We start from the raw sequence: 21,886 nt of genomic DNA on the forward strand, positions 1-21,886 counted from the left end.
TGGTGGGTGTTGTGAGCCTGGAGGCAGTGAAAATGCCATCCCCTGTGCCCTGCAGCGGTCAGGTTTTGTGAATCCCACCATCAGCTTAAAAGAAAAACGATCTACTATACATAATAGCAGAAATAGTATTGGTGGGGCTCCATTGAGTATTTAAAATACTCCATTGAGTGTTCCTTCCAGATCTCTGTCCAGGTTGAGTCTCCCTTCTCTGGAATTCCAACATCCAAGCTATTCCAAAATGCTAAATGTTTTTAGTGGGTGGCTGAGACAGTGAAGCCTCTGCTTTTCGACAGTTCGGTGTACACAAGCTTTGTCCCAAGTACACAGTTATTAAAACAATAGTACGAAATTACCCTCCCGCTGTGTGTGTGTAAGGTGTATACAAAGCAAATGAGTTTTGTGTTTCGACTTGGGTCCCATTTCCAAGGTCTCTCATTATTCATGTATATGTGAATACAGATATTCAGAATACATGTCTGGCCCCAAGCGTTTCAGGCAAGGGAGACTTAACCTGTATTTCTGTAACGTTTTAAAAAGAGAGGGCTGGAGCTAGCCAAGCACAGCACCCGCTTGGGATGGTAAAACATGGCGCATTGTGGCTGAGTGTGCATAGCTTCGAAAAACCTGCGTAGTTGAAGGGACAGAATCGTAGAGTTGGAAGAGACCCCAAGAAGGGCCATCCAGTCCAACCCCATTCTGCCATGCAGGAAATCACAATCAAAGCATCCCCTGTGACAGATGGCCATCCAGCCTCTGCTTAAAGACCTCCAAGGAAGGAGATTCCGCTACACTCTGAGGAAGGAGTTTGTTCCACTGTCAAACAGCCCTCACTGTCAGGAAGCTCCTCCTAGTGTTGAGCTGGAATCTCTTTTCTGGAGCTTGCATCCATTGCTCCATTGTGTCCTATTCTATGGAGCAGCAGAAAACAAGCTTGCTCCCTCTTCAATATGAACCCCCCTTCAAGTATTTAAACAGGGCTGTCATATCACCTCTTAACCTTCTCTTCTCCAGGCTAAACATCCCCAGCTCCCTGAGTCTTTCCTCATAGTCTCCCTCCTTTGGACACATGGCTCCACTTTCTCCACATCCTTTTTGAATTGTGGCACCCAGAACCGGACACAATATTCCAGGTGGCAGAACAGAGGGGCACTATGACTTCCCTTGATCTAGACACTATACTTCTGTTGATGCAGCCTAGAATCGCATTGGCCTTGTTTACTGCTGCATCGCACTTGACTCATGTTCAACTTGTGGTCTACTTGGACTCCTAGATCCCTTTCACACGTTGTCTCCTTAAGCCAGGTGTCCCCCATCATCCTATATCTGTGCATTTCATTTTTCCACCCTAAGTGCAGTACCTGACATTTCTCCCTGTTGAAGTTCATTTTGTTCTTACTGTCGGTTGAGCTAAGGATTTCAGAGTCTGGAAAATTTCCCTCATGGGATTTCCAGCTCCTGCTATTGCGCCGATGGTACTTTCATGGTAATATGAGCCCTGGACCATACTTTGGGATCGTGGTGCTTGTGGGCCTGTTGCCCCGGTTGCTTATTCTTCTGCTAAATCAATAGAAGCATCACCTTGAAAGCGTTTGGAAGGGCAATTTAGTTCGACCTTTTACTGTTAATATGCATAAAGCACTCCAGTGTTTAAAGACCTCCAAAGAAGGAGACTCCATTCATCCTCCAAAGCAGTCCGTTCCACCGTCAAAGAGCTCTTACTGTCACAAAGCTTTAGGTGGGATCTTTACATTTGGACCCATTGGTTTGTGCCCTAGTCACGACCAGCAAAAAGCAAGCTTGGTCCATCTTCCCCATGGCATACCTTTGGATATTTAAACATGGCTGTCCACTCTGCCAAATGCATCTCAGGAAGTGGACTCAAGCCTGTGGAAGCCCATGCTGCCTTTCTTTCAGTTAGTCTCAACGCTGCTGCTAGATCTCTCTACATATTGAGTCTACAAATACAGCTATATCTTTGAATGCCTGTCTAATAATAATAACATTATGTTTTTAAAGCCATGCTTTAAAAATTGACTGGCAAGAAAATCTAACCTCTTCCTCTCTAAACAGACAAAGCTCCCTCTTAAGTTTGGGTTTGGTTTGCTCCAAATGTGTTTATTTGTCTATTTAGAGGTCAATGGTATCAATAAAAATACAAGATGCGCAGGATTCTCCTCCGGCGCCACGTTTTGAATGAGCTGATTTTCCCCCTGTTGGCTTCCTTCTCACTGTCCAGCTTTCATGTCCGTGGATTAGGAAAGTGGAAAACGCAGTGGCACGGCTAGTTATTGGAGACGCTGGACCTTGATGCCAATGGTACCACCTCCGGCCCGTGTCTGGCATCACTGTATGCGTTGCTTGCACACCAGGCGCATCTTGCGCAAACAGAGTAGAGAGGCTTTAGGAGAAACAGGTAACCTTTTCCTGTCCTTTCCCCCCTCCGCCTTTGGTTCGGGAATCTTATATCGGGTCACCTTTGAGAGTAACAAGGAGGCAATGGAAAAGTCTAGTTGGCAGCTTTGCGGTGCTGCAGGAAGGTCAGGAAAGTGTGCCAGGGTTTGTTTTTGCACACTCATCGATGCAGAATGAATGGCGTCTGAGCCTATTTAGAAGCAGCAGGCCTGGGCTGTGTAAAATGTAGGCTCCTAGAGTTGGAAAAGGCCCCCAAAGGCCACCCAGTCCAGCCCCATTTGGCCATGTGAGAACATCCCAATGGCCATCCATTGGTTTTTACACATTGAACTTCTGCAACTTTGGAAAATGGCGACAGACTGGCAAAGTGTGCCCTAAACAGCTGAGGCAGGGAGGGAAACTGTGCCCTTGCACTTCCTAGTGCGGCATAATAATGTGGCATTTTGCATGGCTTTGGGGATCTCTGGTGGCTTTTGGACTGCAGCTCCCACAATCCCTTCCCAGTCGTCTCCTTGGCTGAGGCTGCCAGGGAACTGTAATCCAAATTGAGGGGGAAATTTGGACTGCAGGTCCCATCAGACACAGAATCTTAGGAAGAGACCACAAGGGCCGTTGGGGATCGGGGTTCGAATGGAGGCATGACAACCCAGTGGGTGACCCTGGGCAAGTCACACTCTCTCAGCCCGAGGATGAACGTGACAGACGCTCTCAGGACAAATCTTGCCAAGAAAACCCCACAATAGGGTTGCCATAAGTCAGCAATGACTTGAATGCAGCACATGAGCAACCATCTTCTTGGGGTGTGTCGGAGGTCCCCAAACTTTGGCCCTCCGGGTCTATTTCACTTCAAGTCCCAGAAGCCCCAGCCAACTCCAGATTCTGGGAGCTGAAGTCCAAACCATTTGGAGGACCAACTTGGAATCCGACACTAAAGAGTCCAGTTTGGCCCCAGAGGATGCCCATGTGGCAGACCCTCTGAACCAGCCTTGCCAAGAAAGAAAAAGCCCACCATAGTGTCAAAAATGCCTTGGAGGCACATAAGCCACCACTTTCTTGGGCCAATCCTGAAGGATTTGTCACAAGTGGCATCAAAGAGCATCAATGCTACAGTGCGGATGCTTGCATTGCAACATTAGTTGCAAGCTTCAAAGCCTGTTTGTTTGGGGATTTTTTTTCTTTTTGCTGCCAGCCTTTGCCTCCCTCTTTGGCCCATCTCAAAGTTAGCCTTGCCCTCCTTTTGGGATGCTGCTGGCCATCCTTTTGGGGGCTGGCAGTGCCAGCGTCGCCCCTTTAAGCCACCTCCCTGCGGGTGTGGCTGGGCAGACAAAGGCGATCTGGGACTGGGTCCCTCCTCCGGCCAAGGAAGAGCCAGCTGGGCCCAGCTAAGGAGGAGGAGGAGGACCCCCAGGAGGACCTCTGAGCATAGGCAGAGGGCCAGAGGGCTGTCCCCGCAAGGCCCTGGCCTGGCATCTCTTTCCAACCCCCCCTCCCCCACTCTCCAAAGAGGGTCTCCTTCCGCCCCTCTGCCCTGGCCGCCCTCTATGGCCGGGGCCAGGCTGGCACTGCCACCCTTCTGGCTCTGGTCCTCCATGGCACCCATCCTCCGCTCCATCCTTCAAAGGTGAGGCTGAAGGGGAGAAAGAGGGACGGCCATCCCCCATTCCTTCGGTATCCCCGGGTGCTGTGTCCCCTTCCCCCTCCTCTCCTCGGTTCCTTCCATTCCTCTCTCCTCTTCTCTTCCCTTCTTTCCTTTCCTCTCCTTCGCTTCCTCGCCTTTCATTTTGTTTCTTTTCCTTTCCCTTTGTTTCCTTTCCCCTCCTTTCTCTCTTTCTCCTTTGCTTTCCTCTTCTCTCTGCTTCCCTTCGTTTCCCTTTCCTCCTTTCCTTTCATTTTGTGTCATTTTCTCTTCTCTTCTCCCCTTTCCTTTTGTTTTCTTTCCTCTTCTTTCCTTCTCTTTCCATTCCTCTCCTCTTCTGTTCTCTTTCTTCCTTTCCTTTTGTTTGCTTTCCTCTCCTCTCCTTTCGTTCTTTCTGCTTTCCTCTCCTCTCTGTTTCTATCCTTTCCTTTCATCTCCCCTTCTGTTCTGTTCTTTCCTTTCATTTTGTTTCTTCTTTTCTTTCCTCCTCTTTCCTTTCTTCTCCTCTCCTATCCTCCCTCTCTTCTTCTTTCTTTTCTGCCTCTCCTTGAGACCCCAGAGGCCATGACTTGCCTCCAATCCTCCCAGGACAGCCTGGCAGGCAACGTCTGTGCCATTGAGGGCTTGCCCCCTTTGCCCAAAGGGCTCAGTGGCATCCTCAACTCCAGTGGGGGATCCTGGCGCGAGATCGAGAAGGTTTACACCAAGAAGACCCGCATCCAAGACGACCTCAGCAAGTCCCAGCAAGCCGCCTCTTCCTCCTCGGCCTCTTCCTCCGAGAAGGTGCTGCTCCGGACCAAGCCGGCCAACCTGGACTCGGCCTTGGCTCTGCTCCGGAAGGAGATGGTGAGGATAGCTACCTTTCCCCTTCCAAAATCCCATCGCTCTGGCTCCATATGTCCAGGTGTAGGGAGAATGTGATCTGCTCCTTCGGCGCTGTCCTTGGTGATCTTCCCCTCTAGAATGCATCCCTGCAACTCCAAGGATGCAGCCACACCGCAGCATCAAAGCGGTTCGACACCACTTTAACAGCCACGACCGATCCCTATGGGATCCTGGGATTTGTAGTTTGGGGAGCCCCATCTGTTGGAGAACTTTGGGGCCTCCAACTACAGATTCCCCGGATCCTGCAGGGATGAGTTGAGGCAGTTAAAGCACTTTAATTCAATCCAGTTTGATAGAAATCCAAATAAATGCGTAAATTAATGAAATTCTGGTATGGGTCTATAACCTAAAATAGTAGTAGTAGTAGTAGTAGTAGTAGTAGTAGCAGCAGCAGCAGTTGTTATTACACTCGGCCATCCACATTTGCAGCTTTGATTTATATGGTCTCTAGGAGTTTCTCTATGGTCAACGTCCTTCAAAGGTTGCGCTAAAGGACCTAGAGATTCCTAGAGAGAATACTTCTCCAGGCCTTTTTAGGACCTCCAGCTATGGTCAACTTCTGTGGTCAGGTTCTGGCAGATGTTAAATAACTAAAGATGTTAAATAAATAAATACATTGACCACAGACTTGCGCTGGAGCACCTAGAGATTCCTAGGGAGGCATTTCCGCATTCATGGGGGGGCCTGTGCCTCTAAGTCCAGCAAATGTGGAACGGTGAGTGTATATTGAATCCCTTCAAGCTCTGGATGCGTGAATCTGTGGATAAAGAATCCATGGATAGGAGGGCCAAATGTACATGAGTAGATACAGTATTTAAAGCAGTGGTCCTCATCCTTCCTAATGCTGCGACCCTTTAGTACAGTTCCTCATGTTGCGGTGACCCCCAACCATAACATTATTTTCATTGCTACATGCAAATATATGTTCCAACAGTCTTAGGATGGGCAGCATCCCAAAAGGAGGGCAACATATCCAATGGTCTAAGGCAGTGATGGCGAATGTTTTAGAGACTGAGTGCCCAAACTGCAACCCAAAACCCACTTATTTATTGCAAAATGCCATGTCCCTCTGGCTTTCTAGTAACAAACTCTGTGCTGGGGCACTGGCACATGTGCCCACAGAGAGGGCTCTGAGTGCCACCTCTGTCACATGTGCCTTAGGTTTGCCATCACTGATCTAAGGCAGTGAAAGGGTTGTTCGACCTCCAAAGGGGTTCCGACCCACAGTTTGGGGATCACTGATTTAAAGGTTGTTGCTGTTGTGTGCCTTAGACCATTGGATATGTAACCACATCACATTGCAACTGAATCCTTTTCTCCTTTTGGCGCGACAGGTGGGTCTCCGGCAGCTGGACATGTCGCTCCTGTGCCAGTTGTGGTCCTTGTACGAGTCCATCCAGGAGTACAAGGGCCTCTTCCAAGACATGTCCTCCTCTCTCCACTCCGAGGGAAGCCTGGCGGCCGAAAACGGCTTCTCGGACGAAGAGGAGGACTTCGAGGTGGACCACTTGAGCCCCGACGGCCACAAGGAGAACCCTTTGGGGCAGCGCCTCCGCTTGATGCAGCCTCAAAACTCCCGGGATCAATGGCTGAAGGATTCCTTCCACATCACCATCTGAGCTGGACGGGCGCCGCTGGGTTTGCTCCCTCGCGACGTTGGCAAAGAAACCTCCTTGAAAAGACTGTCCTTTTCTCTTCCGGGGAAAACGCAAGATGGACGGACCGACGTTGGCCGCCGACGTCGGGGCCGTAATGCTGGACCGACCCTTGAGCCGCACAAAACAAAACACAACGCAAGAGCGTTCGCAAGCAAAGCAACTTATTTCATGGACTGCTATAAAACAAGTCACTTCTTTGCCAGAGAAGAAAGCGATTCTGGGGGATTCTGGGAGTCGCGGTCCATAAACGAAGTCACTTTTTGGGCTCAGTCTCTGCAGAGATTGCTGCATGGAGACTTGGCACGGTTTTTGCGACTCTCCATCCCAAAGAAAAAGAGGGGAAAATACATACATACCCTATAAAGTAACTTTCCCAGGGCTTGTGTGGTTTTACTACACGGAGATTGGAGCAGGATTTTGTTCCTTTGAATCCCATAAGCCTTTATGTGTGGGCCTTTTCAGAAGCAAAGAGCAGCTCCTCCTGTCCTCCGGGGCATAAATAATCCTGTTTGCACAATGAGAAGCCATTTTAGGACGCCTCTGCTCCAGAATAAAGGATGCATTTTCATATGGGGAAATGGAAGGAAGGGGATAATAATAATATGCTCCCTCTTATACTGATAAGGAATAGCTCCCACCATTTTAGCATTTGGGAAAGTGAGATAAAGAAACCTATTATCCTGCTCTGTTTCCACCTCCCCAGCTTGCTTTCGGCAGTTTTTATGGCCTGGTTTCATACGGATAGAAGGGCCATTGCTTTATGCTAGACCCCTTGCTTTGCACACAGAAGGTCCTGGGTTCAGATCTCCCCAAACTGGGAAAGATCCATTTGCAACCTTGGATGGATAGTACAAAGTAGTTTGCAACATCCCTGTTTAAACCAAGCCTTTCCTTGGAACTATGAGGACTAGACTCTTAAATTTATTTAGAGGGGAAGGGCCATAGTTCAGTGCAAGATGCATGCTTTGCATGCAGACGGTGCCGGGTTTGGGTCCTGCAATCTCCAGGTAGGGCTAAGGGGAAACCCCTGGCCACTAACCGGATGCAAGGCTGAAATGGGAACTACAAAGCCAGACCCCACTTTCCCCTGCCTTGTATTTGGTCCCCGATCCCACACTTTTTGTGGGGTTGTGTAGCCGGATAGGAACTTGCGGTGGGCTTTTGCACGGAGACACTTCCTTGCTAGACTTTTCCCAGGCTGGATGAATCCTTAGTGCCTCGGCCGTCCTATCCTAAGGCCTCTTTTGAAATATTTAATGACGCGAGTTTTAATTTTATTTCGTAAGGTCCTAATTGCATTAACCGGGTGCCAAACCCGGATGGCGAGTTAATTTATTTGGTTGGTGCTGCGGGACATTTTCGAACTGGTTCCGTTGCGATTTAACGGAGTGGATCCAGGGAATAAAGTGTCTCGGCTTTTTTAAACAGAGGGGAGTCTGCCTGAAATGCTGTCCCACCACCAAGGGTTGTTGTGGTTGTTGTGGTTGTGGGCCTTGGATGGCGACCCTAAGGAGAATTTATTATGGGGTTGTCTTGGCAAGTTTCGTCAAAGGGGGTTTGCCATTGCCACCCTCCGAGGCTGAGAGAGTGTGGCATGACGAAGGACCCTGTTTCTAAATTGTTACGGAAGGAAGAAAGGGAGGGAGGGAGAGAAAGAAGGAAGGAGGGAATGAAGGAAAAGAAGGAAAAGATGGGGAAGGAAGGAGAAAAAGGAGGAGGGAGGGAGTGAAGGAGAGAAAGAAGGGAAGGAGTGAAAGAAGGGAAGGAAGGAGAGGAGGAGGAAAGGAAGAAGGGAAGGAAGATAAGAAAGTGAGGGAGGAAGGAAGGAGAAAAGGGAGGAAGGGGAAGGAAGGAAGGAGGGAGTGAAGGAGGGAAGGAAGAAGAGGAGGAAAGGAAGAAAGGAAGAAAGATAAGGAAGGGAGGGAGGTAGGAAGGAGAGAAAGAAGGAGGGAGGGGAAGGAAGGAAGGAGGAAGGAGAGAAAGAAGGGAAGGAAGGAGAGGAGGAGGAAAGGAAGGAAAGAAAGATAAGGGAGGGAGGGAGGAAGGAAGGAAAGAAAGAAGGGAGGAGGGGAGAAAGAAGAAGGGAAGGAAGGAGGGAGTGAAGGAGAGAAAGAAGGGAAGGAAGGAAAGGAGGAGGAAAGGAAGGAAGAAAGATGAGGGAGGGAGGGAGAAACAGGGAGGAGGGAAAGAGAAAAAGGAAGGAAGGAAGGAAGGAATCATCTGTCGATCTATTGACTGATCAATGTTCCAAAACCAAAATTAAAAACCCTCACAGAAATATATATCTGCATGTCTCTTAGGAGGACCTTTTGAATTCCTCCTGGAAAGAAGGCTGAAATGTAGGACACATTGAAGAAAAGGAGGACGTCTGGCCACCCTTTTCTTGCCTGGTTTCCGGTTGCCCTGCATCCAAATGGTTTCCAGGTTTATAATGGTTTATAATGGCAAATACAGTCCTAATAGGATATAATAGCAAAGACAGTCCCGTCAAAAGCCATCATCCCAACATGGAGAGGCAACAAACGGCAGAGAAGCAGAGGGCACTGAACCAGTTGAAACCAGTGCTGTAATAGTGGGACCAGTATCCTCAGGGTTTGCATGCGCTTTCAAGTGGCGCCCAAGTTATGGCATTCCTAAGGCCACATCATGGGGTTTTCTTGGCAAGTAATGCATCTCCAACCCAGTCTCCGGTGTCTTCCTTGAGTCTTGTGAGTAGTTTTGGGGTCAACTATGGAGTGGTATATTATTTAGGGGATAACGGTCATACGTTACCAGCTTCGCACCCAGGTCACTACACAAACTTTTCCCTGGTACATAACAACACCAGTGTTACCATACATATTGCAAGGTTCTGGTCCTTAGGTTTCTAGAGGCATCCCAATACACTCAAGGTCTAACAAAGCAATTAATGGTCCTCAAATGGTGGTCTGGGGACTAGGACTGGTCCTTAAGGCCTCACCTCTCTATTGGTTCTTGGAGAGTATCTTGGAAAGAATAAAACACAACCACAAGGAAAAGGCACACGTCTTTTATGGTATAGTAGTACAATGTTTTTTGGTTTTGGCTTTGGAAGGTCTGGGTTCCAATCTCTTGCCAAGGCCTGGAAACGGAGAGGGTGATTTCAGGCAAGTTGCCCTCCAAGGAAAAGGTAACTCTCTGAATACATCTTGCTAAGCCTATCGCATAAACCAGGGTTCATTGGAAAGTACATAACCATGCTAGCATATAGTATGAGGTTCTTATATGTTTCGGGTTTGTAATACTGTAATACTGAAGGTTTTTAAGCGGAGGCTGGACGGTCATCTATCGGGATGCTTTGATGAGTTCCTGCATGGCGGATTGGGGTTAGTCTGGATGGCCCTTGGGGTCTCTTCCTAGTCTATGTATTCCTGCATGGCAGAAGGGGGGTCTTTTCTGATTCTATGTATTCCTGCATGGCGGACTGGGGTTGGACTGGATGGCTCTTGGGGTCTCTTCCAATTCTATGATTCTATGTATTCTTGCATGGCAGACGGGGGTTAAACTGGATGGCTCTTGGGGTCTCTTCCAACTCTTGGATTCTATGATTCTGTGTATTCCTGCATGGCAGAAGGGGGCTGAACTGGGTGGCCCTTGGGGTCTCTTCCAATTTTATGATTCCATGTAGGAACATAGTTTGTCCACTGGATGGCAGCAAAGAGACAGGACTTTCCAAAGGCACCATTGAAACAACAAATCTAGGTTTGCAAAGACTGGAGATTAACATCAGAGACATAGAAAGGCACTCTGCAGATGGTCAGAGGCACTCTCCCCTTTAATTTTTGACAGTCTTGGATAGAGTGGCCAGATATCCTCAAATCCAAGGAGGACAAGGCCCTGACAAATGGAGGGAATATGGAAAAGAAAAGAGGGAAGGAAACCTGAGGTTAAAGTCTCCAACACAAGTCTCAAAGCCGTAATGTATACACTCTTTGGTCTGATGCGCGTGTTGTTCTTTTTTGCATCCTGTTTGCGTCTGAATCCGTCTGGGTTTTCGCTTGCGCCGACAATAGGGTGCCCCAGTTTCCTGCTTCCGCCAATTCTTCACTTCCTTCCATTTAGTCTCCATCAACCCCACATCTATCTCCAATACCAAAGCCACAACCTTCCCTTATGAAATGTTGCATGCGCACGGCCTAAATAACCCCGGTTTGACACCACTTTAACAGTTTCTTTGCGCGAACCAACCGCTTCTAGGTTACGCAGGACTGTTCCATAGACACAAATGAGCGCATAGGTCTGCATAACCCCTGTCTTTTGCAACCTGGAGAACGGACGTCTAAATATTTAAATCCTGGCTCCTTGGAGTCTGAAACATATTAATGTTGTTGTTCGGCGCATGCCTCCATCGAAGCGTCTGCTGCTCCCTTGCTCTTTGTGCCACAGATAAAACCTTGTTTGAAAGGAGCTGGAATATCCCTTTAGGCCAGAGCTTGCGAAAGAAAGATCAAACCCAAAAGAGAGAGATATGAAATCCTGTAGGCCTCCTGGGTTCGGCGTATCGGGGCAAGTCAGCCGTTCCAGTTTTAATGTTGGGTGGCTGTTACTGCTATGCACCTTCGAGTCGTTTTTGGACTTATGGCAACCCTGAGACGGTTCTATGGCGGGGTTTTCTTGGTGGCCTTCCTCTGGACATGCTCCAAATTCTCAACATCCTTCTTGGTGCAAATACAATACAGTGTCTTTAAGCAGAGGCTGGATGGCCATCTGTCAATGGGGATGATTTGACGGAGAGTTCCTGCATGGCAGAATAATGGGGTTGGACTGGATGATCCCTTGCAATCCTATGGTTCTGAAGTCCCTTCTTTCTTCCTCCAAGGGTCTTTCTGCCACGTTTTCGGAGGAATCTGGGCCTTCTTTCTCAACACTTCTCCAGAAAATGACGCATCTCTGTGCATTTTAACTGAGTCAGCATGAACCCTTGGCGCATGACAAGCTGAGTCACCCAGAGGAGCCTCTCTTTGCTTTGGGTGGAGTCCCCAAAAGAGGACTCTTTTCCCTAGAGAACGCCTCTCCGCCTGGAACCATAGGAACCTAGCCTGGTTGGAAGGGACCTCAGCGGTCGTCCAGCCCAACCCCATTCTACCATGCAGGAACTCTCCATCCAAGCACCCCTGAAAGTGCAGCTAAAGCACCCCCAAAACAGAAATACATACAGTATAAAATAGTCCCAATGCCAGCCACAGATTTTGCTGCCCAAACGTCAGGAATGGACTCTTGTAGAACATGTGCCCCCAAACCCCACAAACAACTATATTCCCTCCCTCCCTGAAACATATTAATCAAGTCCCTCGTAATAATCCTCATCATAACAATTAAAACATTACAATCATCATAAAACAGTCAGAGATGGGGAAAGTGTTCAGTGGGATGGTGACCAGGCCGTTCAGGGAGAGGTCCGTCGGAAGAGATCCGTCTTGGCAGTTTGGTTCAACGGCGTCAAGACGGGCGATATGACGGATCTCCTCAGTATCTCCCAGAATTCCACAGCACTGATCTGAAGAAGTCAAAGCATCAATGAGGCCTGGTTCCGCTTCCTCAGGTGTCGTTGTGGGTCCGCTTCCAAGCCTTGTGTAAGGGACAGCAGTTGCACCTGATTTAGCAAAGGAAGAAGTATTCCTTACTCAGCCATGGAGTTTGTTCGGTGGCTTTGACTCTGTTTCTCAACCCAGTAGACCTCGCAGGGCTGTTGTGAAACGAAACCATCTGCACCCTGAGCCTTGGAACCTTTTTGGCCCAAGAATAGAAGACCAATATATTGGGTTAAACGCCCCTTTAAGGAAATAATCCAAATAATGGGGGGAAACGCACCAGGTGCCAAGCCTTTGTCATTAGTTATGTATATCAGGACTCGAACTCAGAGCAGGTGTGGGTTAAGGATAGTGGATTGGAGAGTTTGGGTAGTAAATATAACAGACAATATACGGTAGCGGTTTTTGCTGTACATATTGCAACTGGAAGGCCTCTAAAGACTTTGGAAGACGTCGGCTGTGCATGTGTTTCAGGTTGGTCAGGGCCTGGTTGCCAAATGCTGCACACTGGGTTGTGCTTCTGCGCTCTGCTGTTTGTGAGGTCATGTCTGTATAGCCTGGCTTTCCGACTTGCCCTTTTGGATTCCTGGGTTTGCTAAATTTGGGGTGGCGAGTTTCCATGATGGGGATGACGCCAGGGATCTTGTTTGGGGATCAGTTTACGGGGCACTATATTTATATCCTCTGAGCCAGAGGGCAACTATGCGCCAGGGCAAGGACTGCGGCAGAAGGGTCTGGCTAGCAAAGGATAACATAGCTTGATGTGGTGCGCCTTCCGAGTCATTTCCCCGACTTACGGCGACCCTAAGGCAACCCTATTGTGAGGTTTCCTTGCCAAGATTTGCTCAGAGGAGGCCTGCCGTGGTCTTCCTCTGAGGCTGAGAGAGTGCGCCTTCCCAAAAGCCACCCAGTGGGTTTCACAGCCGAGCCGGATTCGAACCCTGGTCTCCAGAGTCATAGTCCAACACTCAAACCACGTTGGCGCTAAATTAAAGTGGTATGAAACTGCATTATTTCTGCAGCGTGGATGCAACCTACTTTCAATTATATTATTATATTGGGTGTATTAGGGTATATAATACCCTAACATTATATAGTATATTACATAGTATATATAGTATACTATACATATAATATACTATATATACCATATAACATACTATATAGGATACTATACATATATACTATATACTATTAGGGTATATAGTATATAATAGTACAGTACATTATATACTATATATACTATATAATATGCTTTATACCCTTAGGGTATATAGTATTAGGGTTTATAGTACTGTATATAGTATAGTACCCTAATGGTATATTAGGGTATATAATACCCTAATACCCCAGAGGACAGGGTTGCAATTCAAAAGGACCTGAATAGATAATGATCCTCTATGGAGACCAAAGAGCAAAGGCCAAGCATGACGGTCCCTAAGGGTGAAGGCGGTGCACTCTGTCCATGCCTAGAGGCACTGTGGCCTTCCTTATTGGGTTCCTTCCTACGATTTCTGGAGCAGCTAAACCCTTTTTGGCCTAGGAAGGAATGGAAGCCTTGGCAGGAGGAGGAGATGGTCATGAGGTGGTCAGGAAGAAAAGAACGGATGCCAGCTGGCAAGGAGTCCATCCCTTTGGCTAAGTCTCCAAAAGGGAGAATGTTCTGCCAGGAGAAGAGGACACAAAAAGGATCCAACAGAATGCTAATTGTTTTTGGCTCTTTAATGGCAGCAGCCAGCTCTGTGAACGAAAAAAGCACTCTGCACATGGCCAGAGGTACAGTTACCTCGCACAGAGAAATCAATGCGAGGTAACTGTACCTCTGGCCATGTGCAGAGTGCTTTCACTCACAGAGCTGGGGGAAGGCTGCTGTCACTGGTGGCCCTCCTCTGGACACATGGCTCCAGCGTCTCAACATCCTTTTTGAATTGTGGGGCCCAGAACTGGACGCAGAGTTCCAGGAAAAGTCTGACCAAAGTGGAATAGTGCTATGACTTCCCTCGATCCAGGCACCAGACTTCTATCGATGCAGCCTAGAATCGCATTGGCCTTGTTAGCCGCCGCATCACACTGTTGGCTCATGTTCAGCTCGTGGCCTACTAGGACTCCTGTGCATTTGAGGATGGGGAACACCTGGCCTAGCCTTCCTATGCTTCCTCTTCCTCTTTTTCCTTCCCCTCCTCCTTCTTCCTACCGCTCTTCCTGCCCTCTCCCTCCTCTGCTTTGTCCTTCTCTTCTTCTTCCTCTCCTTCCTCCTCCTGTTCTTCCTCCTTATCTTCCCCCTCTTCCTCTTCTTCCTCCTCTTTGTCTTCTTCTCTCTCTTTCTTACTCTTCCTCCCCTGCTCCTCCCTCTCTACTTCCTTCTTTTCCTCCTCTTCCTCGTTTTCTTCCTCTTCTTTTTCTTCTTCCTCCTCTATTTCCTCTCCTCCCCCTCTTCCTCTTCTTCCTCCTTTCCTTGCTCCTTCCTCCTCTTCCTCTCCTGCTCCTCCCTCTCTGCTTCCTTTTCTTCTCTTCCTCCCCCTCCTCCTCCCTTCCTCTTCTTCCTCCTTTCCTTCCTCTTTCCTCCTCATCTCCCCTGTTCCTCCTCTCTACTTTTCCGTCTCTTCCTCTCCTCTCTTTCCTCCTCCTCCTCATCTCCTCCCTCTTTCCTCCTCTTTCCTTCTCTTCTGCCTCCTCCTCCTCTTTCCTCCTCCTCTTCCTCCCCTGTTCCCCCTCTTTCCTTTCCTTCTCTTCCTCCTCCTCCTCCTCCTCCCTCCTCTTCCTCCTCCTCCTCCTCTTCCTTCCTTCCTCTCTTCCCCCCGTTCCTCCCTCTTTCCTTCTCTTCCTCCTCCTCCTCCCCTCTTTCTTCCTCCTCTCCTCTCTTCCCTCCTCCTCCTCCTTCCTTCCTCCTCTTCCTCCCCTGCTCCTCCCCCTCCCTCCTCCCTTCTCTTTGCCCTTCCCTCTGGGCCAGAGTTTGCCAACTTTCTTGCTCTTTGCCCCAGCAGCAAGCAGCAGCAGCAGCAGCAGCAGCCCTCCTTCCTTCGCTGCCTTTGCTGGGCTCCGGGAAAGAAGGAAGGAAGGAAGGAAGATAGAAAGAGAAGAAGGAGAAAGAGAAGGAGAAGAAGGAGAAAGAGCAGGAGCCAGAGGCGAGAGGGATGGGTGGGGCCGGGCGGAGGGGCAGCGTTTGGCTCTGAAGGGAGGAAAGAAGGAAAGAGAAAGAAAGAAAGAAAGAAAGAAAGAAAGAAAGAAAGAAAGAGAAAGAGAAGAGGGAGCCATGAGTTCGGTGTGGAAGCGGCTGCAGCGCGTGGGGAAGCGGGCGGCCAAGTTCCACTTCGTGGCCTGTTACCAGGAGCTGGTGGTGGAGAGCACCAAGAAGTGGTGGGTCAGGGCTTGCCAGATGGAGTTCACTGTCACGCTTGGCTGGGGATGCTGGAAACTCTAGTCCCCCCCCCCCCCAGTAACTTTTCCTGGTTGCATTTCTGTCTCTGTAGAGTGCCCTTTCCCTGTTGGCTGGGGATGCTGGGAATGGTAGTTCCTCCCCCCCAAAAGTAACTTTCCCTGATTGCATTTCTGTCTCTAGAATTCCCTTTCTCTGTTGGGGATGCTGGAGGTTGTAGCCTCCCTAAGTAACTTTTCCTGATTGCATTTCTATCTCTGTAGAACGACTTTTCCCTGCTGGTGGGGATGCTGGGGGTTGGAGTCCCCCAAAGCCACTTTCTCTGGTTGTATTTCTGTCTGTAGCATTCCCTTTCCTTGCTGGCTGAGGATGCTGGGAATGGTAGTTTCCCCCCAAAGTAACTTTCCTTGGTTGCATTTCTGTCTATAGAGTTCCCTTTCCCTGCTGGCTGGGGATGCTGGGGGTTGCAGTCCTCCAAATCCACTTTTCCTAGTTGCACTTCTGTCTGTAGAATGCCCTTTTCTTGCTGGCAGGGGAATCTGGGAATTGTAGTCCCCCCCAAAGTAACTTTTACCCCAGTTCTGATTCCACAAAGTTACTTTCCCTTTGCTTCCGTCGGAAGAGATCCGTCTTGGCAGTTTGGTTCAACGGCGTCAGAGGGCGATATGACGGATCTCCTCAGTATCTCCCAGAATTCCACAGCCACTGATCTGAAGAAGTCAAAGCATCAATGAGGCCTGGTTCCGCTTCCTCAGGTGTCGTTGTGGGTCCGCTTCCAAGCCTTGTTTGTAGGGACAGCGTTGCACCTGATTTAGCAAAGAGAAGTATTCCTTACTCAGCCATGGGGTTTGTTCGGTGGCTTTGACTCTGTTTCTCAACCCAGTAGACCTCGCAGGGCTGTTGTGAAACGAAACCATCTGCACCCTGAGCCTTGGAACCTTTTTGGCCCAAGAATAGAGACCAAAATTGGGTTAAACGCCCCTTTAAGGAAATAATCCAAATAATGGGGGAAACGCACCAGGTGCCAAGCCTTTGTCATTAGTTATGTATATCAGGACTCGAACTCAGAGCAGGTGTGGGGTTAGGATAGTGGATTGGAGAGTTGGGGTAGTAAATATAACAGACAATATACGGCAGAGGTTTTTTGCTGTACATATTGCAACTGGAAGGCCTCTAAAGAATTTGGAAGAACGTCGGCTTGCATGTGTTTCAGGTTGGTCAGGGCCTGGTTGCCAATGCTGCACACTGGGTTGTGCTTCTGCGCTCTGCTGTTTGTGGTCCTGTCTGTATAGCCTGGCTTTCCGACTTGCCCTTTTGGATTCCTGGGTTTGCTAATTTGGTTGGGGTCGGGGTTTCCATGATGGGGATGACGCCAGGGATCTTGTTTGGGGATCAGTTTACGGGGCACTTATATTTATATCCTCTGAGCCGAGGGCAACTATGCGCCAGGGCAAGGACTGCGGCAGAAGGGTCTGGCTAGCAAGGATAACATAGCTGTGATGTGGTGCGCCTTCCGAGTCATTTCCCCGACTTACGGCGACCCTAAGGCACCCTATTGTGAGGTTTCCTTGCCAAGATTTGCTCAGAGGAGGCCTGCCATGGTCTTCCTCTGAGGCTGAGAGATGTGCGCCTTCCCAAAAGCCACCCAGTGGTTTCAAGCCGAGCCGGATTCGAACCCTGGTCTCCAGAGTCATAGTCCAACACTCAAACCACGTTGGCGCTAAATAAAGTGGTATGAAACTGCATTATTTCTGCAGCGTGGATGCAACCTTTCAATTATATTATTATATTGGGTGTATTAGGGTATATAATACCCTAACATTATATAGATATTACATAGTATATATAGTATAACTATACATATAATATACTACTGTATATACCATATAACATACTATATAGGATACTATACATTATACTATATACTATTAGGGTATATAGTATATAATCAGTACATTATATACTCTAATATATACTATATAATATGCTTTATACCCTTAGGGTATTAGTATTAGGGTTTATAGTAAGTTATATATAGTACCCTAATGGTTATTAGGGTATATAATACCCTAATACCCCAGGAGCAGGGTTGCAATTCAAAAGGACCTGAATAGATAATGCCTCTATGGAGACCAAAGAGCAGGCCAGCATGACGGTCCCTAAGGTGAAGGCGGTGCACTCTGTCCATGCCCAGAGGCACTGTGGCCTTCCTTATGGGTTCCTTCCTACGATTTTCTGGAGCAGCTAAACCCTTTTGGCCTAGGAAGGAATGGAAGCCTTGGCAGGAGGAGGAGATGGTCATGAGGTGGTCAGGAAGAAAAGAACGGATGCCAGCTGGCAAGGAGTCCATCCCTTTGGCTAGTCTCCAAAAGGGAGAATGTTCTGCCAGGAGAAGAGGGACACAAAAAGGATCCAACAGAATGCTAATTTTTTTGGCTCTTTAATGCAGCAGCCAGCTCTGTGAACGAAAAAAGCACTCTGCACATGGCCAGAGGTACATCGCTTGACTCTGCAGCACAGAGAAATCAATGCGAGGTAACTGTACCTCTGGCCATGTGCAGAGTCTTTCACTCACAGAGCTGGGGGAAGGCTGCTGTCACTGGTGGCCTCCTCTCTGGACACATGGCTCCAGCGTCTCAACATCCTTTTTGAATTGTGGGGCCCGCAGAACTGGACGCAGAGTTCCAGGAAAAGTCTGACCAAAGTGGAATAGTGCTATGACTTCCCTCGATCCAGGCACCAGACTTCTATCGATGCAGCCTAGAATCGCATTGGCCTTGTTAGCCGCCGCATCACACTGTTGGCTCATGTTCAGCTCGTGGCCTACTAGGACTCCTGTGCATTTGAGATGGGGACACCTGGCCTAGCCTTCCTATGCTTCCTCTCCTCTTTTTCCTCCCCCTCCTCCTTCTTCCTACCGCTTTCCTGCCCTCTCCCTCCTCTGCTTTGTCCTTCTCTTCTTCTTCCTCTCCTTCCTCCTCCTGTTCTTCCTCCTTATCTCCCCCTCTTCCTCTTCTTCCTCCTCTTTGTCTTCTTCTCTCTCTTTCTTTACTCTTCCTCCCCTCGTCCTCCTCTCTACTTCCTTCTTTTCCTCCTCTTCCTCGTTTTCTTCTCTTCTTTTTCTTCTTCCTCCTCTATTTCCTCTCCTCCCCCCCTCTTCCTCTTCTCCTTCTTTCCTTGCTCCTTCCTCCTCTTCCTCTCCTGCTCTCCCTCTCTGCTCTCCTCTCTCCTCTTCTTCCTCCTCCCCTCCTCCTCCTCCTTCCTCCTCTCTCCTTCCTCCTCTTCCTCTCCCTGTTCCTCCCTCTTTCCTTCTCTTCCTCCTCCTCCTCCGTCCTCTCTTCCCTTCCTCCTCTTCCTCCTCCTCCTCCTTTCCTTTCCTTCCTCTTCCTCCCCTGCCTCCTCCCTCCCTGCCCTCCCTCCCTTCTCTTTGCCCTTCCCTCTGGGCCAGAGTTTGCCAACTTTCTTGCTCTTTGCCCCAGCAGCAGCCGCAGCGCAGCAGGCCCCTCCTTCCTTCGCTGCCTTTGCTGGGCTCCGGGAAAGAGGAAGGAGGAAGGAAGATAGGAGAGAGAAGAAAGGAGAAGGAGAAGAGAAGGAGAAGAAGGAGAAGGAGCAGGAGCCAGAGGCGAGGGTGGGTGGGGCCGGGCGGAGGGGCGCGTTTGGCTCTGAGGGAGGAAGAGAAAGAGAAAGAAGAAGAAGAAGAAAGAAAGAAAGAAAGAGAAGAGAAGAGGAGCCATGAGTTGGTGTGGAAGCGGCTGCAGCGCGTGGGGAAGCGGGCGGCCAAGTTCCACTTCGTGGCCTGTACCAGGAGCTGGTGGTGGAGAGCACAAGAAGTGGTGGGTCGGGCTTGCCAGATGGAGTTCACTGTCACGCTTGGCTGGGGATGCTGGAAACTCTAGTCCCCCCCCCCAGTAACTTTTCCTGGTTGCATTTCTGTCTCTGTGAGTGCCCTTTCCCTGTTGTGGGTGCTGGGAATGGTAGTTCCTCCCCCCCCCAAAATAACTTTCCCTGATTGCATTTCTGTCTCTAGAATTCCCTTTCTCTGCTGGGGATGCTGGAGGTTGTAGCCTCCCTAAGTAACTTTCCTGATTGCATTTCTATCTCTGTAGAACGACTTTTCCCTGCTGGTGGGGATGCTGGGGTTGGAGTCCCCCAAAGCCACTTCTCTGGTTGTTTTCTGTCTGTAGCATTCCCTTTCCTTGCTGGCTGAGGATGCTGGGATGGTAGTTTCCCCCCAAAGTAACTTTCCTTGGTTGCATTTCTGTCTATAGAGTTCCCTTTCCCTGCTGGCTGGGGATGCTGGGGGTTGCAGTCCTCCAAATCCACTTTTCCTAGTTGCCATTCTGTCTGTAGAATGCCCTTTTCTTGCTGGCAGGGAATCTGGGATTGTAGTCCCCCCCCAAGTACTTTTACCCCAGTTCTGATTCCACAAAAGTTACTTTCCCTTTGCTGGCTGGGATCCTGGAGTTGCAGCTTTCCCTTGAATTGACCTTTGTGTCTCTCTTCACTCTCCTTCTCCTCAATCCCAAGTCATTTCTCTCTGCTGCCTGGGGTTCTGGGAACGGTAGCCCCCCCAGTTCTGCTTTCCCCCATTCCCCAAGAGTTACTTTCCTTGCTATGTTGGAGCCCCCCCCCAAAGTAACTCTATGCATGCAATTCCTCTGTTTGCACAGTCCACTTTCTCTTGCGCCTGGGGATGATGGAATTGTTTGTTGTTGTGGTTGTTGTTGTTGTTATGTGTGCCTTCAAGTCATTTCCAACGTGTAGCAGGGCTTTCTGGGCCAGATTTGCTACGAGGAGGCTTGCCATGGCCTTCCCTTGAGGCTGAGAGAGTGTGACTTCTTGCTCAAAGGTCACCCCAATGACTTTGTAAACCCACCAACATTTTAACTCATGGACCATTGCTTCCCTTTGTCTGCTTTAGCTACTAGAGGTCTTGCAATCCTAAACACATCCCATTGTGTCTGGTTTCATCTGCGCAGGAGGCTCTGGCCTAGGTTAGTCCTTGGATGGGAGACCGTCAGGGAGGACTATGTCTCTCCAGGTAGCAATTCTGCCTAAAAGGATGCTGACTTGGAGTAGGCAGATTTCCTATATTGCTAATACGATTGCTAATATATTGCATTTTGCAAATGGAAGGGGACATTTCTGGGGTCAGGAGTCGAACCCATGACCTGCTTGCAAAGGAGACCACAGGTTGTTTGACACCCAAAGGCCCTGCTCCCAAACCCTAGGCTGCGTCTGCACTGCGAAAATAACCTGTTTGACACCTCTTTAGCCGCCCTGGCTCCCTGCTACAGAAGCCTAGGACCGCAAGCCATTTAGCTTTTTTTGTCTCTTCTTCCTCCATAATTATTATTATTATATTTTATTTATTATTATTATATGTTAAGTGTCCAACCCAAACAGAACGCACTGTTTGGCTAATACTTGACCAGCTAAAGCATTAATAATAGTAACAACAATATAATGTATCCTAGCTCAGCTATGGAAACCAATTGGGAGACCTTGGCCAAGTCACACTCTCTGTGGCCTCAGGGATGGCAATGGCAAAGTTGCTAGAAAAAACCCCTTTGGCTCACCATAATTGGAAATGACTTGAATGACATGACCATAGAGTTGTCAACAAGGACAGCAAAGCAGGGGAAAGAGCAGCATTTTTGCTCACTCTTTGCTCAAAAAGGGTAGAAACTTAGGTTCTGTTAGAGGAGCATCCATAGTTCCAACCAATACACCACATACACACACACTCACACTCATCCCTCCATATTAGCGGATTTGATTATTCACGGATTTGATTAATATGTTCTCTCTAGGAATATCTAGTCCTCCAGCGCAACTCTTGTGATCAACTTTAGCAAAAGTTGCACTGAAAGACCTAGAGATTCCTAGAGAGGACAATCCACTAGGCCTTTCTGGCGTTTCCGGTGCAACTCTATGGTCAACTTTTAACTAAAGGTGCACTGAAAGGCCTAGAGATTCCTAGAGAGGACCACACCGCTAGGCTTTGTAGCTCCTACGGTGCAACTCTATGTCAGTGTCTTTGTTGGTATTGACCACAGAGTTGCGCTGGAGACCTGAGATTCCTAGAGAGGACACCTACTAGGCTTTTGTGGCTCCTCCAGTGAAACTCTATGGTCAACCTTAAATAAAGTGGCACTGAAAGACCTAGAGAGGACACTCTAACTTTTACCCCAGTTCTGATTCCACAAAGTTACTTTCCCTTGCTGACTGGGGATCCTGGGAGTTGCAGCTTTCCCTTGAATTGACCTTGTGTCTCTCTTCATCCTCTCCTTCTCCTCAATCCCAAAGTCATTTCTCTCTGCTGCCTGGGATTCCTGGAACGGTTAGTCCCCCCAGTTCTGCCTTTCCC

General features: G+C 48.8%; 2 protein-coding genes across 9 annotated transcripts in view; both read left to right on the forward strand.

Moving 5' to 3' along the window:
* Window positions 1–4,499: 4,499 nt before the first annotated feature.
* Window positions 4,500–8,215, forward strand: FAM89B (family with sequence similarity 89 member B). Its single transcript, XM_042440143.1, has 2 exons — window positions 4,500–4,894; window positions 6,268–8,215. Exons 1-2 carry the CDS (start codon window positions 4,613–4,615, stop codon window positions 6,550–6,552), a joined length of 567 nt encoding a protein of 188 aa, XP_042296077.1. The 5' UTR covers window positions 4,500–4,612; the 3' UTR covers window positions 6,553–8,215.
* Window positions 8,216–15,094: 6,879 nt separating this feature from the next.
* EHBP1L1 (EH domain binding protein 1 like 1) overlaps window positions 15,095–21,886 on the forward strand; it is a 35,264-nt gene continuing 28,472 nt past the window's right edge. For 3 of the 8 annotated variants that reach the window (XM_042439162.1, XM_042439161.1, XM_042439164.1), the window contains exon 1: window positions 15,095–15,497. In XM_042439162.1, coding sequence (XP_042295096.1) covers window positions 15,394–15,497 — 104 coding nt within the window. In that variant the 5' untranslated portion in view covers window positions 15,095–15,393. The remainder of the gene's footprint in view (window positions 15,498–21,886) is intronic. The other 5 variants (XM_042439159.1, XM_042439165.1, XM_042439163.1 and 2 more) reach the window with 2 other exon arrangements.

Source organism: Sceloporus undulatus, chromosome 9 (genome assembly GCF_019175285.1).
Source record: "Sceloporus undulatus isolate JIND9_A2432 ecotype Alabama chromosome 9, SceUnd_v1.1, whole genome shotgun sequence".
Classification (NCBI taxonomy): Eukaryota; Metazoa; Chordata; class Lepidosauria; order Squamata; family Phrynosomatidae; genus Sceloporus; species Sceloporus undulatus.

Bases quoted from the DNA above. Each gene is read 5' to 3' on its own strand.
- FAM89B (XM_042440143.1), top strand. From the start codon at position 4,613: ATGACTTGCCTCCAATCCTCCCAGGACAGCCTGGCAGGCAACGTCTGT. The intron at 4,895-6,267 runs GTGAGGATAGCT...TTGGCGCGACAG, and splicing joins CTCTGCTCCGGAAGGAGATG to GTGGGTCTCCGGCAGCTGGA.